Here is a 17809-nt window from a genome sequence, read left to right as displayed (position 1 = left end):
AATATATGGCCTGCAGAACACCTCTAATCTCTGCACCACAGCTCACCCCTGGAACCACAAGCCCCAAAATGTAACCTACACAAATAACTTGTATTATAGTATGCATGCAGATGTAGTTTTGATAGACTTATTCATCCCTTTGTAAGGAGACCCTGCTGCCCATTTATTCCATGGGTTTTAGAGAAGCTCCAAGATGTGTGTGACACAAGGACAGAGAAAGGGCTATGGGTATGGTGATGGCAGCTACCCTACAGCTGCCTCGGTGTCTCCCCATTTCCAGGTACCTGATAAGGCCAGCATCTTGGCCTCAAGCAGCGCAGGTAGTTGGGTTTCAATGTCATGAACTTTCTTCCTGAGAGTGCTGCAGAGTCTCTCGCTCATACACACCTAGAGAAAGAGAAATAGCCTTGAACCAGCATTCATTCAGGCAAAAATCAGAAGGCCAGAAAATTCTGGGTTCATAAGTAATTAAGAGGGGTGATAAAGAGTAACTGGAGGAGAGTTCTTAAAAAGCAAGCAATGCAAAAAGAAAGAAAGAAAAAAGGAAGGAGGGAGAGAGGGAGAAAAGAACTAAGTAAAGCCGGCACTAGTGTATTCCAACATTAGGTCCCACACCCTTCACCACACCAAAACCCAAGACTGACAGGAGCTAACTACACAAGGCGAGCACCAGCGTCACCACTTGCCTACAACCTCCCCTGGAATACTCTTGCCCAGGAGGCTTGGTCCCCTCACACCTGGGAAGAAAGTTCTTCCTGATTAACCACATAAGCAGCCTGCTCCTGAATCCTCCCTCCTGCCGCCTTTTTTTTCCATGGTGTCCTCTTCAGCTGACACACAGTTTTTATCTCTGTTTTTCTGTTGTCTCTCTCCACTAGGATACAAGCTCTATGCATGCAGGGAATTTGTTCTGTGTCTGGCATATAGTAGGCAGTAAATAAAGATGCACAGCCAATGAGATCAAGGGGAAAGAGGCAGACTAAATTTAATTCTTATTAGAAGCTGTATGATGACACTTTGAGGGCAGACATTTGTTGGTAAGTCAGATTTGAGAAATACACAGGGAATTCTCAGGGAGGTTTGCAGGTTGTACTGTTTATTTTTCCAGGATTCTTCAAACACTTCCTACATTTATTTTGGCTTTTTCAAACACAGCAAAATTCTTAAATCTCAGTTTTTTTCCAAATGTCTTGGGTTCACTTTTATTTTGTTTGAAACTCCAACATCACACAATTTGTCTTGTTTAAAGTGAAAATCTCATATTCCACTGATCTCTATATTCAGATTAATGAGTTACCTAGAAAAACTTCCAGTTTAACAAAGGCATACAGCCCAGTTGAATAACAGTGGATGCATGTGTGGAGATATTTTGGGACATTCCACCAAGGATGTTACCTAGAAGCATCCCTCTTTTCTTGCTAAAAATCTAAGATTCCATCCAAAAACAAATTAATCTAGCTGGGTTCATGGAGCCCAGAGATAATATAAAACAATTTCTCCAGAAGAATCTAGATCTTGCTAGATACCATCAACTTGAAACATGTTGCTTATCTCAGACTGAAATTGAGATTATTTTTAGAATCAGAGCAGACCTCACCCATCCTGCCAAAAATGTTACACCACTTCTCCCATGGCCTTAAACGTATAAACATGTTCTTTTCCATTACACAACTGTAACATCTCGAATCTCTTTATAAAACTCTTCAGGATGAAGGTGGCAGCATGGTGGTCTCTAAATCAAAGCTTGTACCATGTGCCCAAAGTGGTGCCTCTAAGAGCCCTGAGATTTGTCAGGGTGTTAGACTAGGAGAAAAAGGAAAGATGCTCTGGACACCTTCCCCCCAGCCCTCAGTCTAAGGCTGGCTTCATACCCAATGACTGGCACATCCCCTTCCATTCACCTAAGGTGTCATCGAAGTCAGTGGGCATTTCTGTCAACTCTGTAACACCAGCCATAATTCTTATGTCCCATCATGTCTGCCCAGCATTTCTGATTTTAGTTAACAGTAGCTGTTAATCATAACTGGGTCAGTTTCACTTTTTTGATTGAGTAAATCTATCTTTAAGCTGCCACTATTAATATAAAACAATCTCCCTAAATCTTCTTATTAAATTGCAATGTGCATTCGTTGGGGCACTGTTGGATATAATATAACATCTACCAATCTCCACATATCACATTTATTTCCAACTGTTTCTTCCCTCTCACTTATCCTTTAATTACTTTGGTTTGGGTAACCCATAAGAGTCAAAGAAATGTGATAAGTAGAAAGAAGGTTCCATCTCTCCTTGAGGGAGGAGCCAGGTGAACGTCAGATCTGTGTATCTAATGCACTAAATGGTGCCAAGGTGCAACTTTTACCTCAAGGTCACCACTCAGAGGACTCCAGAGCAGAGAGAGTTGTTTGGTGTGACCACGCAGCTTTGTTTTAATTCTCTGTAGACTAATATGTGCCCCTGTACACAAACATGGTCACATATGTGTGCACATGCATACCCACCTGTACACATACATCCATACCCCAGAAAATCTGTGCCTTTTTATTTCCAAATAAAATTGGACCCTGAGGAACTCATTATCATATGGAACTTTTACATTTCAAACCTTAGGCATGAATTCCTAAATCTTATGGAAAAGCAAGGGAATTACACGTTTTGGCAAATGCACTGGAGAAGGTATGCAAAGAAAGCGAAAATTACCACTTTGGGCATTTGGACAAACCCCATAGCTTTCACCGTAACTGGGGATCATCAGCAAACCCCAATATGGCGTGCATATGTGTGTATGTGTGTGTACAGTACAAAATGCCATACAGAACAACACACACACGTAACCACGACAGTGTTACATAATATGCATAGCTGCATACCCATTGCTGGGAAACAGATCCATCCATGATAACGCACAAAGTAGGTTCTCATACTTGATACACCCAAACCCAAGAGGGCTTCCACCTTTTAATTCTACACAGAAATTAGGATGCACCTGATAAATTGCACTTGTTTACACTAGAAAATAGAGAAGGCATCCTTCTACCACGTACCCCATCTGGGAAACCTCGGCTTCTCTCCATGGCCCTAGTGGCTCCACTTGGAGGTCACAGGGGCAGACACTGACAGGGCCTTGATTCTAGTGAGTGATATCAGTGTGACTGGTATGGTGGAAATTCAGGGCTGCTCCCTAAACTCTCCACCTACTGCATACAACCAAACTGGTAAACTGAGTCAGTCTCCCTTGTCCCTGCAGTTGGGCAGGGGGAAGTCCTCAGCTCTGCTCAGCATAGGAGCTGAAGATAAAAGCCCTTGCCAGAGGTCTGCCCTGGGGATGCAGGGCTTCACACAGCTCCCAACAAAGCAGGGCCTGGAGTCTCATCCTGCTGTCCTTTGGGTGAGCAACGCTCATGGGAAGTTCTCTGGAAGGTGAAGCAGGTTTTTATCTCTGTCTTCCCCAGGTCTCTGTTCCAAGGCTGTCTATGGACAAGACTTAATCCTACCAGGAAGCCCCAGTTTTATGCAAGGCATAATTGTCCATCAAACATCTGCTGTGTGATTTTCAACAACATCACTTCATGTCTTCAGAAATGACTTTGACACAAAACCTAAGACAGGGCAGAGTAACCAAGCATTTCTGCTCAAGCCAGATCCATAGTCTCTGCTTGGCTGTGGCAATCCGCTGTCAGCAGGACTTCCTGACCTCCCCTGGGCGATGGGAACAGGAAAAGTCCTTGCAGACCAGGGGCTCCCCTCTGCTTTGCTCTCTGCTCAGAAACCTGTTGTCATTGTTTTTAGAGAGAGCATCTTAAAACCACTGCAGTCCCCACATCTATGCAGATAATTAATGATTCATACCCAGTTCTCTGCCACACACTTAGTAATAATTCACAGAATAATTGATCCTAGTTCACAGCTGGTCAATAAGTGAGCTGATATAACTCTCTCTGTGGGGGGAGGTATTATTTTGTAAACTGAGGTTCTCCTAACCAACCACACACTGGCTATGCAATTGAATTGGCTCTGTGCTCCCAGGAAATAATGAGAGAGTGCTCTCTGTCTACACAGACCTCAGTTGGTCCTGATGTGAAATGTAAGTGGCAGATTCAACAAGCAAAATGATTCTGAAGTCAACTTAAAGAGTAAAATACAAAAAACCACCTATTCTACCATTTCTGTATGTCTGGGAGGAATTTGAACTCTGCCCTCCTGGGAGGCAAAGTAACGCATTTCTCAGTTTACTTCCATCATGAAAGCCTTTTGCAGCAAAGGCATTTGACTATGCACAGTGGCATTTTCCATTCACTGACCTGACAGCTCCTTCTAAAGCCAAAGTCAAACCAGTCCATCCCCCTGGCACCACAAGTCAGGACCCCCACCATGGGAGCAGTCCTCACCCCTGGCTCTCTGAGTTCATCTCTTGGCCTGCAGAATGGCTTTGCAAAACCTATGTTTCTTCCAGACCCTGTGTTCTGTGATCGAGACATGAAGTTAAGGTAAAAGAAAACTTCAGAGACTTTTTTAGAAAATGGGCATATAAGAGCACTTACCTTAGTAGTGATTTCTTTAAGTGACAAGTTGAGGGATTTCATCCTTTCCTGGAGGCTAGAAGAATCAGAAAGAGGACATTGGTCTCTTTGGTGTCATAATTTGATCTCACCACAGACAGAAACACTGCGAAACAGTGAACCTAACAACATCCCAAAGGCTGAAGAACGGTAAGAAAGATGATGCCAAACTGGTTCCATTTGACTATGGAATGAATGGTACGGGGAAACAGGTTTTCCCTACTTTATTTTGCTCTACTTAAGCTAGTATTACAATCTGTTATTATTTCCATAGGACGCATCTACTGATAGGGTGGAGGCACAACTCAGATCTGCTCCTAGCAGGAAAGGATGAACTACTCTCCAGGAAGGTTGGTCAACACAGGCAGTGCTTCAGAAGCAGGTGGTCAAATATCATCTATTTGGGTACACTGTGGAATTCAACAAATAGGTAGTAAGCACTGTGTACATTTGGCAGGGAGATGAGAATGTAGGAGATGCAGATGTTGAATGTATATATAAAATAAAATTCCCTTGCTCTTTAAGTTTTCCCCAGTTTTGGTTTTCTCCTTACCACTATTCACCTGACATGATCATTTATTTATCCCATGAATAATTTCTCTCTCCACCCCCTAGAATATAAGTTCCACAATCACAGCAACAGTCAGGTTCACTCCTGTGTCCTCAGTGTGTAACACAATCCTGAGCCTTTAAGTGAGCACACAGTGAACATCCATGAGATGAGTGAGTGAGTGAATGAGACTAAGACTCAGATCTTATTCTCAACATTGCTGTCTAAGAGAGAAGTACATGCAGACCATCGACAATAACATAAAGCAAGATGAACAAGTGACCATATGGGGAGTAGACACCCAATGCTGGTATCAGACTGCTACATGAAAACTGTACAGGCAGAATATTGTCCCCAAGAGAGCAGTGGACTTGTGCAGCAATTTAGAAACTGGTGGGTTGGCAGGAAAGCTTACTGGCAGAGGTGGAGAGTGAAGGGGGCCTCAAGAAAAAAAAGAAGGAAGCATGACATTTCGAGAAGAAGATGAATCCAACAGGGCCAGATGGCTCACATGGCAAGCTGTGCAAGAGAAGTTAAAAGGGGGTGGTTATTTCTATCTGCATCTAGAATGTTTGTTAGTATCCATTTAGGGAAATAAATGGGGGAAATGTTAATATTTGTTTAATCTCAGTAGTAGGTAAATGAATATCTGTTGTATTTTTTAATGTGTCTGGAATATTTACAAACACAATAACTTTTAAAGAAAATCAAGTACAAGATATAGTAAGTACTGAATGTCATGGTAAAGGGTTCTGAGCTTCACCCACAGACAACAGGAAACCCTTCCATTTTTGAGCAGCACAAAAGAAATGGGTTTTATCCTGGAATACTAATTGGGCAGCAGTATAAGAAATGATCTGGAGGGGACACACTGAATGTGACAAACCAGGTAGGCACCTCCAGCAAAAAACCATTTGTGAGGTCCAAGATCTACCCAGAGTGAGAAGAGTCAGGAAGGAGACAAGAAAGTGGGTCCTTTGATTATGCTGATCTGAAAAGCAGTGAGACTGTCTGACCAGGAGCTTTTCACTTATTCATTTTATCGTTTCCTTATTATTCATTCCCTCACAAGCACATCAGTTCTCCCACAATATATTGGGCATCCAGTAAGTTAAGAACTTAGAGCATGGACATGACCCTCGCCCTCCACAGCTCCCTGCTGCTAGACAGGGGCGCAAAGCGAAAAAAAAAAAGTTACAGGTACTAGAAGAGAGGTGGCCACTTGGAAAAATGGGGAGCTGCAGAGGGGAAGGTCAGATTTTTAGGGGCATCTGTATGGAGGGGCAGGCCGAGCTTCTATAGCAGGGGCTGCAAGGCAGCAGAGAAAGGTTTTCAGTTTGCTGATTGTCACTGTGAGCCCTGGATTTGAATGTTATCATCTCTACCAAACTGTGATTTCTGAGAACAAGACAAGCTCGTTTCAACATAGATATCCTGGAGTGACATCAAAACAGAGTCACCTCTGCTTTACTACACTCACAGACAGGGGGGCCCCAGTCAAGCTGAGGTCTATTGAGTGGAGGTCAGTCTAAGTGGCATGCTAACACGGAGAGCAGAAGCAGACCAAGCCACTTGAGAAGTTGGAGACAGAGGGCAGTGGGTGTGAAAAACGAGCCTGAGCTTGTGTGCCTCTGGTCTGAGTAGCAGCACTAGCTTTGAGCTGTTGCTCTCTGCCCTATGAGACTGTCACGGCTCCCTGGGCAATAATGCTCTCCCCTTGCCAGGCTCCAAGAGTCCATTCAACTAAGGACTTTTCAGTAATTGGTTCACCACAAAGTTGTTCCTCTCTGAGCATTAATAGTATCTTACAAGCAGGTTATCCCCGCCACACATAGACTAGTTCAGGCATTGACAAGACAGCTAGGTAGTGGGCATACTTGCTCACACTGCAAATCTAGCTAATCATAACACCAGTGCCCTTAGCTGACACCCGGTGAATCAACCACCATCTTCCAGGGGCTGACACAATTCATGGACTGGCTCAGATCAGACCCAATACCAGAAAGAAGATTACTCTCCTTTCAGATATCCATGTTAGAGTAGGGAGGCAGTAATGCAGATAATTTAATGCATTGTTTTATATTTGATTTGATTTATATTTAATTTATGCTATATTATTTTCACAGATGTACCTTCCTAATATATCTGTGAGGAAGGTTCTGCTCAGGCTAATATTCACATTACTTGCATCCCTGGGGCAGACACAGAATGAAAGGAATTTCGGGGGATACAAGAATATGGATAATCTGTATACCATGCAGTGGTTTTCAAGCTATTTTTAGTAGTAAAACTCTTTCAAACAAAATTTTATACAGAACTGTAAGATATAAAATAGTGAGGGAGGCATTCAAGCAGGTGGTGTGAGCAGGACGGCAGAAATCTCCTCCCAAAACCATATATATTTTTGAAAAGACACTAAATACAACTATTCCTAAAAGAGAGACCAAAAGATACAGTATAACAGCCAGGCTACATCTACATCTGTGAGAACTCAGCATCTCATGAAGGGGGTAAGATACAAAGCCGTGACCCAGTGGGACCCGAGCACTCTACCCACACCAGCTCACTGGCAGGAGGAAAGGAGTCAGAGTGGGGAGGGAGTGGAAGCACAGGACTGCTAAATAACTAGCCCTTTAATCTACACTGGGAGCACAGACACACATCGCATGGTGTACTGGATATTAGAGAAACAGAAAAGTAAAATTCGAGATTGAGACTTTGTACTGTACCCCACAGCCAACTCCCCTGGGACAAAAGAAAAGCCAGCACTTTGAAATTCTTAAAGGGACAAGGGTTTAACAGGTGGACAAAATTGCCCCAGTGCACTCAGCCCAGCAGGCTGGGAATATTAAAGAACTTCAGGCACCCTAACCCCAGGGTGGCAACGCAGCTCTGAGGCCCTTCACAATGATAAGCAGCCTGCCATTCATTCCCCCCACTGACAACACTGCAAGTAAACTGGTGGATGCGCCATTGCTGCAGACCAGCCAGGGAGCAGCCCTGCCCACAGCAACCACACAGCCGTCTCCTAGCACACTGCTAACTGGGACAGACCCAGAGGCTGGTGCCAGCATGTAACTGCTGGGCACAGACAGAGGAAGCCAGGGCTAAGTCCAGAAGGCACAAAGGGGTGCAGTTCTCACAAATGAACACAGCATGCCTGCTACCGCCAGCAGTGCTCTAGGCCATCCCAAGGGCCGCCCCATCCATGGCAGCTCAGGGGATTAACCCAGAGACAGCTCCCTGTGTGCAGGTAACCAGCACGAGCAGCAAAGGGCAAAGTGACCAGCAAGCATGAAGGGACTTGGTTCTCGCAGCTGACACATGCACCACTGGCCGGCAATCACTTCTATTGCCATGAAAAGGCAGAAGAACCTGCTCCAGTCCAAAATCACTCAAACAATGCCAGAGAGAAGGCCTGGCGAGATAGATATAACCGATCTTTTTGAAAAAGAATTCAAAATAAAAGTCATAACCATCTTGATGGACCGGCAGAGAAATATGCAAGAGCTAAGGGATGAAGTCTGCAGGGAGATAATGGAAATGAAGCAATCAATAGAAGGACTTAAGAGCAGACTGGAAGAGGTGCAAGAAACTGTTAATGGAATAGAAGTCAGAGAACAGAAATACAGAGAAGCTGAGGCACAGAGAGATAAAAGGATCTCTAGGAATGACAGAATATTAAGAGAACTGTGTGACCAATCCAAATGGAACAATATTCACATGATAGGGGTACAAGAAGAAGAGAGAGAAAAAGGGATAGAAAGTGTATTTGAGGAAATAATTGCTGAAAACGTCCTCAATTTGTGGAAGGAAATACTCCTACAGATCTCCCAACACAAGGGATCCAAGAAGGACAACAGCAAGACATATAATAATTAAAATGGCAAAGATCAAAGACAAGGACAGGGTATTAAAGGCAACCAAAGAGAGAAAAAAGATCACTTACAAAGGAAAACCCATCAGGCTTTCATCAGACTTTGCAATAGAAACTTTACAGGCCAAAAGAAAATGGCATGATATATTTAATGTAATGAAACAGAAGGGCCTTGAACCAAGAATACTGTTTCCAGCAAGATTATCATTTAACTTTGAAGGAGGGATTAAACAAGTTCCAGATAAGCAAAAGTTGAGGGAATTAACCTCCCTCAAACCACCTCTACAATGTATTTTAAAGGGACTTCTCTGGATGGAAGTACTCCTTCCATCCAAGGCTAAATAGATGTCACCAGAGAAAACCAAATCACAGCAAAGAAAGTAGACCAACCAAACACTAACTAAAGGCAAAATAAAATCAGCTGTCCATAAAATCAGTCAATGGAAGCACAGAAGATACAGAATAATACACTTAACATATAAAGAGTAGAGGAGGAAGAAAAAGAAGGGAGAGAAATAAAGAATTATCAGATTGTGTTTATAATAGTGTAATAAGTGAGTTAAAATTAGATGGTTAGATAGTAAAGAATTACCTTTGAACCTTTGGTAACCATGAATCCAAATCCTGCAATGGCAATAAGTGCATATCTATCAATAATCACCCTAAACGTAAATGAACTGAACGCACCAAAGACACAGAGTAATAGAATGGATAAAAAAGCAAGACCCATCTATATGCTGTTTACAAGACACTCACCTCAAACCCAAAGACATACACAGATTAAAAGTAAAGGGATGGAAAAAGATATTTCATGTAAACAATAGGGAGAAAAAAGCAGGTGTCGCAATAGTTGTATCAGATGAAATAGACTTCAAAGCAAATAAAGTAACAAGAGATAAAGAACTACATTACATAATTATAAAGGTGGTAGCCCAACAAGAGGCTATAACCATCATAAATATCTATGCATCCAACACAGGAGAACCTACATATGTGAAACAAATACTAACAGAATTAAAGAAGGAAACAGAAAGCAATGCATTCATTTTAGGAGACTTCAAAACACCACTCACTCCAAAGGACAGATCAATCAGACAGAAAATAAGTAAGAACACAGAGACAGTGAACAACACACTAAAACAGATGGATGTAACAGTCATCTACAGAACTCTACACCCATAAGCAGCAGGACACACATTCTTCTCAAGTGTACATGGAACGTTTTCCAGAATAGACCACATACTAGGCCACAAAAACAGCCTCAGTTAATTCAAAAAGATTGAAATTCTACCAACCAACTTCTCAGATTACAAAGGTATAAAACTAGAAATAAGTTGTACAAAAAATCAAAAAGGCTCACAAACACATGGAGGCTAAACAACATGCTCCTAAATAATCAGTGGATCAATGATCAAATTAAAACAGAGATCAGGCAATATATGGAGACAAATGACAACAACAGCACAAAGCTCCAACCTGTGTGGGATGCAGCACAGGCAGTTCTAAGAGGAAAGTATACAGCAATCCAGGCCTATTTAAAGAAGGAAGAACAATCCCAAATGAATAGCCTAACGTCACAATTATTGAAACTTGAAAAAGAAGAACAAATGAGGCCCAAAGTCAGCAGAAGGAGGGACATAAAAAAGATCAGAGAAGAAATTGAGAAGAATAAAACAATAGAAAAAAAACCAATGAAACCAAGAGCTGATTCTTTGAAAAAATAACAAAATAGATAAACCTCTAGGCAGAATTATTAAGAGTAAAAGAGAATCTACACACATAAACAGAATAAGAAATGAGAAAAGAAAAATCATGATGGACACCACAAAAATACAAAGAATTGAGGCGGAGCCAACATGGCAGCGTGAGTAGGACAGTGGGAATCTCCTCCCAAAAACATATATACTTTTGAAAATACAACAAACACAACTAGCCCTAAAAGAGAGACCAGAAGACGCAGGACAGTGGCCAGACTGCAGCTACACCAGCGAGAACCCAGCGACTGGTGAAAGGGGTAAGATACAAGCCCCGGCCCGGCGGGACCCGAGCGCCCCTCCCCCCAGATCCCGGCGGGAGAAGAATAGGCAGAGCGGGAGGGAGACGGAGCCCAGGACTGCTGAACACCCAGCCCCAGCCATACGGGCCAGAGCGCAGACACAGTACGTGCCCAGGGGGCCCTGGATACTGGGAGAACAGGGAGTAAGACCTCTGAGCGGGTGACGAAGCTGATGCCCCTGTGACAAAGAAAAGCGGGGGCTTTTCGAAAGTCTTAAAGGGACAGGGACTTAACAGCTTGACGGAAACAACCCAGGTCACAGTACAGCAGCTGGAAATTACAGGGAAAACCGGATGCACTAACCCCCTGGGCAACAGCTCTGAGACCCCTCACGGAGGCAAACAGTCAAGCAGCCCCCCCATCCATTACCCCACCGGGCGCTGCGAAAGCAGAGAAGCAGCCTGAGACAAATTCCGCCCACAGAAAGGGAAATTTCTCCCTTCCGGCCAGGCAAGACACAAAGACCCACTCTACACGCAATTACCCAACACAAGCCACTTGAGGTCGCAGTTGTCCCAGTAAAGAAAGGCCAGTAGCAAGTGAAAATTTTGGCCCTCCCAGCTGACAGTCAATAGCACCTGTCAACATGAAAAGGCAAAAAAATATGATCCAGACAAGACTAACCCAGACAGCTTCGGCATCTGCTAAATCTTCCCCTGAGAAGGAATCTGGGGAGATAGATTTAGCCAGTCTTCCTGAAAAAGAATTCAAAACAAAAGTCACAACCATGCTGATGGACTTGCAGAGAAATATGCAAGAATTAAGGAAGGAGAATTCAGAAATAAAACAAGCTCTGGAAGGACTTCAAAACAGAATGGATGAGATGCAAGAGACCATTAATGGACTAGAAAACAGAGAACAGGAATGCAGAGAAGCTGATGCAGAGAGAGATAAAAGGATCTCCAGGAATGAAAGAATTTTAAGAGAGCTGAGTGACCAAACGAAAAGGAACAATATAAGAATCACAGGTATTCCAGAAGAAGTAGAGAGAGAAAAGGGGATAGAAAATGTCTTTGAAGAAATAATTGCTAAAAATTTCCCCAAACTAGGGGAAGAAATGGCCTCTCAGACCACAGAGGTACACAGAACTCCCATGACAAGGGATCCAAGGAGGGCAACACCAAGACACATAATAATTAAAATGGCAAAAATCAAAGACAAGGACAAAGTATTACAGGCAGCCAGAGAGAAAAAAAAGGTTACCTACAAAGGAAAACCCATCAGGCTATCATCAGACTTCTCAACAGAAACCCTACAGGCCAGAAGAGAATGGCATGATATACTTAATGCAATGAAACAGAAGGGCCTCGAACCAAGACTACTGTATCCAGCACGAATATCATTTAAATATGAAGGAGGGATTAAACAATTCCCAGACAAGCAAAAGTTGAGGGAATTTGCCTCCCACAAACCACCTCTACAGGGCATCCTACAGGGACTGCTCTAGATGGGAGCACTCCTAAAAAGAGCACACAACAAAACACCCAACATATGAAGAAGGGAGGAGGAGGAATAAGAAGGGAGAGAAATAAAGAATCATCAGACTGTGTTTATAATAGCTCAACAAGCGAGTTAAGTTAGACAGTAAGATAGTAAAGAAGCTAACCCTAAGCCTTTGGTAACCACAAACTTAAAGCCTGCAATGGCAAGAAATTCATACCTTTCAATAATCACCCTAAATGTAAATGGACTGAATGCACCAATCAAAAGACACAGAGTAATAGAATGGATAAAAAAGCAAGATCCATCCATATGCTGCTTACAAGAGACTCACCTCAAACCCAAAGACGCGCACAGACTTAAAGTCAAGGGATGGAAAAAGATATTTCAAGCAAACAACAGAGAGAAGAAAGCAGGTGTTGCAATTCTGGTATCAGACAAAAAAGACTTCAAAATAAAGAAAGTAACAAAAGACAAAGAAGGACATTACATAATGATAAAGGGCTCAGTATATCAAGAGGATATAACCATTATAAATATATATGCACCCAATACAGGAGCACCAACATACCTGAAACAAATATTAATAGAACTAAAGAAGGAAATAGAATGCAATGCATTCATTCTAGGAGACGTCAACACACCACTCACTCCAAAGGACAGATCCACCAGACAGAAAATAAGTAAGGACACAGAGGCACTGAACAACACACTAGAACAGATGGACCTAATAGACATCTACAGAACTCTACATTCAAAAGCAACAGGATACACATTCTTCTCAAGTGCACATGGAACATTCTCCAGAATAGACCACATTCTAGGACACAAAAAGAGCCTCAGTAAATTCCAAAAGATTGAAACCCTACCAACCAACTTTTCAGACCACAAAGGCATTAAACTAGAAATAAACTGTTCAAAGAAAGCAGAAAGGCTCACAAACACATGGAGGCTAAACAACAAGCTCCTAAATAATCAATGGATCAATGACCAAATCAAAATGGAGATCCAGCAATATATGGAAACAAATGACAACAACAACACTAAGCCCCAACTTCTGTGGGACACAGCAAAAGCAGTCTTAAGAGGAAAGTATATAGCAATCCAAGCATATTTAAAAAAGGAAGAGCAATCCCAAATGAACGGTCTAATGGCACAACTATCAAAATTGGAAAAAGAAGAACAAATGAGGCCTAAGGTCAGCAGAAGGAGGGACATAATAAAGATCAGAGAAGAAATAAATAAAATTGAGAAGAATAAAACAATAGCAAAAATCAATGAAACCAAGAGCTGGTTCTTCGAGAAAATAAACAAAATACATAAGTCTCTAGCCAGACTTATTAAGAGGAAAAGAGAGTCAACACAAATCAACAGTATCAGAAACGAGAAAGGAAAAATCATGACGGACCCCACAGAAATACAAAGAATTATTAGAGAATACTATGAATACCTATATGCTAATAAGCTGGGAAACCTAGGAGAAATGGACAACTTCCTAGAAAAATACAACCTTCCAAGACTGACCCAAAAAGAAACAGAAAATCTAAACAGACCAATTACCAGCAACGAAATTGAAGCGGTAATCAAAAAACTACCAAAGAACAAAACCCCCGGGCCAGATGGATTTACCTCGGAATTTTATCAGACATACAGGGAAGACATAATACCCATTCTCCTTAAAGATTTCCAAGAAATAGAAGAGGAGGGGATACTCCCAAACTCATTCTATGAAGCTAACATCACCCTAATACCAAAACCAGGCAAAGACACCACAAAAAAAGAAAACTACAGACCAATATCCCTGATGAATGTAGACGCAAAAATACTCAACAAAATTTTAGCAAACCGAATTCAAAAATACATCAAAACGATCGTACACCATGACCAAGTGGGATTCATCCCAGGGATGCAAGGATGGCACAACATTCAAAAGTCCATCAATATCATCCACCACATCAACAAAAAGAAAGACAAAAACCACATGATCATCTCCATAGATGCTGAAAAAGCATTTGACATAGTTCAACATCCATTCATGATAAAAACTCTCCGCAAAATGGGAATAGAGGGCAAGTACCTCAACATAATAAAGGCCATCTATGAAAAACCCACAGCCAACATTATATTGAATAGCGAGAAGCTGAAAGCATTTCCGCTGAGATCGTTAACTAGACAGGGATGCCCACTCTCCCCACTGTTATTTAACATAGTACTGGAGGTCGTAGCCACAGCAATCAGACAAAACAAAAACATACAAGGAATTCAGATTGGCAAAGAAGAAGTCAAACTGTCACTATTTGCAGATGACATGATACTGTACATAAAAAATGCTAAAGACTCCACCCCAGAACTACTAGAACTGATATCAGAATACAGCAAATTTGCAGGATACAAAATCAACACACAGAAATCTGTGGCTTTCCTATATACCAACAATGAACCAACAGAAAGAGAAATCAGGAAAACAACTCCATTCACAATTGCATCAAAAAAAATAAAATACCTAGGAATAAACCAAACCAAAGAAGTGAAAGACTTATATTCTGAAAACTACAAGTCACTCTTAAAAGAAATTAAAGGGGACACTAACAGATGGAAACGCATCCCATGCTCATGGCTAGGAAGAATTAATATCGTCAAAATGGCCATCCTGCCCAAAGCAATATATAGATTTGATGCAATCCCTATGAAACTACCAGCAACATTCTTCAATGAACTGGAACAAATGATTCAAAAATTCATATGGAACCACAAAGACCCCGAATAGGCAAAGCAATCCTGAGAAAGAAGAATAAAGTAGGGGGGATCTCACTCCCCAACTTCAAGCTCTATTATAAAGCCATAGTAATCAAGACAATTTGGTACTGGCACAAGAACAGAGCCACAGACCAATGGAACAGACTAGACAATCCAGATATTAACCCAGACATATATGGTCAATTAATATTTGATAAAGGAGCCATGGACATACAATGGTGAAATGACAGTCTCTTCAACAGATGGTGCTGGCAAAACTGGACAGCTACATGTAGGAGAATGAAACTGGACCATTGTCTAACCCCATATACAAAAGTAAACACAAAATGGATCAAAGACCTGAATGTAAGTCACAAAACCATTAAACTCTTGGAAGAAAACATAGGCACAAACCTCTTAGACATAAACATGAGGGACCTCTTCTTGAACATATCTCCCCGGGCAAGGAAAAAAACAGCAAAAATGAACAAGTGGGACTATATTAAGCTGAAATCTTCTGTACAGCAAAAGACACCATCAATACAACAAAAAGGAACCCTACAGTATGGGAGAATATCTTTGAAAATGACACATCCGATAAAGGCTTGACGTCCAGATTATATAAAGAGCTCACATGCCTCAACAAACAAAAAACAAATAACCCAATTAAAAAATGGGCAAAGGAACTGAACAGACGGTTCTCCAAAAAAGAAATACAGATGGCCAACAGACACATGAAAAGATGCTCCACATCGCTAATTATCAGAGAAATGCAAATTAAAACTACAATGAGGTATCACCTCACACCAGTAAGGATGGCTGCCATCCAAAAGACAAACAACAACAAATGTTGGTGAGGCTGTGGAGAAAGGGGAACCCTCCTACACTGCTGGTGGGAATGTAAACTTGTTCAACCATTGTGGAAAGCAGTATGGAGGTACATCAAAATGCTCAAAAAGGACATACCATTTGACCCAGGAATTGCACTCCTAGGAATTTACCCTAAGAATGCAGCAATCAAGTATGAGAAAGACCAATGTACCCCTATGTTTATCGCAGCACTATTTACAATAGCCAAGAATTGGAAGCAACCTAAATGTCCATCGATAGATGAATGGATAAAGAAGATGTGGTACATATACACAATGGAATACTACTCAGCCATAAGAAAAGGGCAAATCCAACCATTTGCAGCAACATGGATGGAGCTGGAGGGTATTATGCTCAGTGAAACAAGCCAAGCGGAGAAAGAGAAATACCAAATGATTTCACTCATCTGTGGAATATAAGAACAAAGGAAAAACTGAAGGAACAAAACAGCAGCAGAATCACAGAACTCAAGAATGGACTAACAGGTACCAAAGGGAAAGGGACTGGGGAGGATGGGTGGGTAGGGAGGGATAAGGGGGGGCAGAAAAAGAGGGGTATTAAGATTAGCATCCATAGCGGGGTGGGAGAAAGTGGAGGGCTGTACAACACAGAGAAGACAAGTAGTGATTCTACAACAGTTTGCTACACTGATGGACAGTGACTGTAAAGGAGTATATAGATGGGACCTGGTATAGGGGAGAGCCTAGTAAACAAAGTATTCGTCATGTAAGTGTAGATTAATGATTAAAAAAAAAAAAGCAGTTCCTATGTGGTGACCTCTAATGAGTTCTAAACAATGATATAAAGGGCATATAAAAGTGTAGGCAAAGGGTCTGTTTGTGTTTATACAGAGGATCAAAGCCTAATTTGGCTACCCTGAAAATGAACTAAGATATGATATGAAAAAGAACTTCCAAAATCAGCACTCTCGGGAAGACTCATGACAGAAGATGATCAGCAAAAAAAAAAAAACTCCAACAAAGATCCACGCACTGTCACAGGTGTAGATGCACTCATCCCACCAGTTCCTGGACTTGCCATGGGAATGATGAAGGAGATATCTAAGCTGGCCTGTGCATACAGTAAAACAAAAATTTGACTGGATCTATACTGTTGGAACTCAACCAAGAATTAGGAGAAGTGCAAATTGTAGCACTCCAAAATCTTACAACCACAGAATATTTATCATTAAAAGAACATATGGGATATGAAGAGTCCCCAGGAACGGGTTGTTCTAGTTTATCTGAATTCTCTCAGACTGTTTAAGTTCAGTCGGACAATATCCACCATATCATAGATTAGTTTTCACAAATGCCTAAGGTGCCTAACTGGTTTTCTTGGTTTCACTGGAGATGGCTGGTAATTACAGGTATGCTTTGGTTAGGTAACTATATTCCTATTATGTTAATGTGTGTGCACAATTTAATTAGTAGTTTAAAACCTATCCATGCTGAAGTTACTCTACAAGAAGATATGTCAAAGAAATAATCAATCTTCCCAGGTTTTCTTCTGCCTGCTACTTCTATAGCTTTTCTTCTTCCTTCCTAATTACAACCCTTAAATAGAACTCGTGCCACATGTCAAATTTACCGAGTATCATAATTCTTCCAAGTGGTAAAGACACCTCAAGACAAATGCTGGGCATAGAAGCCACAGGGCATAAATATGCAAAGAAGTAAAAAGCTAAACTTTTCAAACAATAAGGCTTCTCTCTCACTTAC

General features: G+C 41.6%; 1 protein-coding gene across 1 annotated transcript in view; it reads right to left on the bottom strand.

The window, feature by feature from the left end:
- DISC1 (DISC1 scaffold protein) overlaps positions 1-17809 on the bottom strand; it is a 561660-nt gene that overhangs the window by 284246 nt on the left and 259605 nt on the right. Inside the window, 2 exon segments of the mRNA XM_057505361.1 lie at positions 285-387; positions 4542-4596. Coding sequence (XP_057361344.1) covers positions 285-387; positions 4542-4596 — 158 coding nt within the window.

Source organism: Manis pentadactyla, chromosome 8 (assembly GCF_030020395.1).
Source record: "Manis pentadactyla isolate mManPen7 chromosome 8, mManPen7.hap1, whole genome shotgun sequence".
Classification (NCBI taxonomy): Eukaryota; Metazoa; Chordata; class Mammalia; order Pholidota; family Manidae; genus Manis; species Manis pentadactyla.
This window is presented reverse-complemented; position numbering and strand designations above follow the sequence as displayed.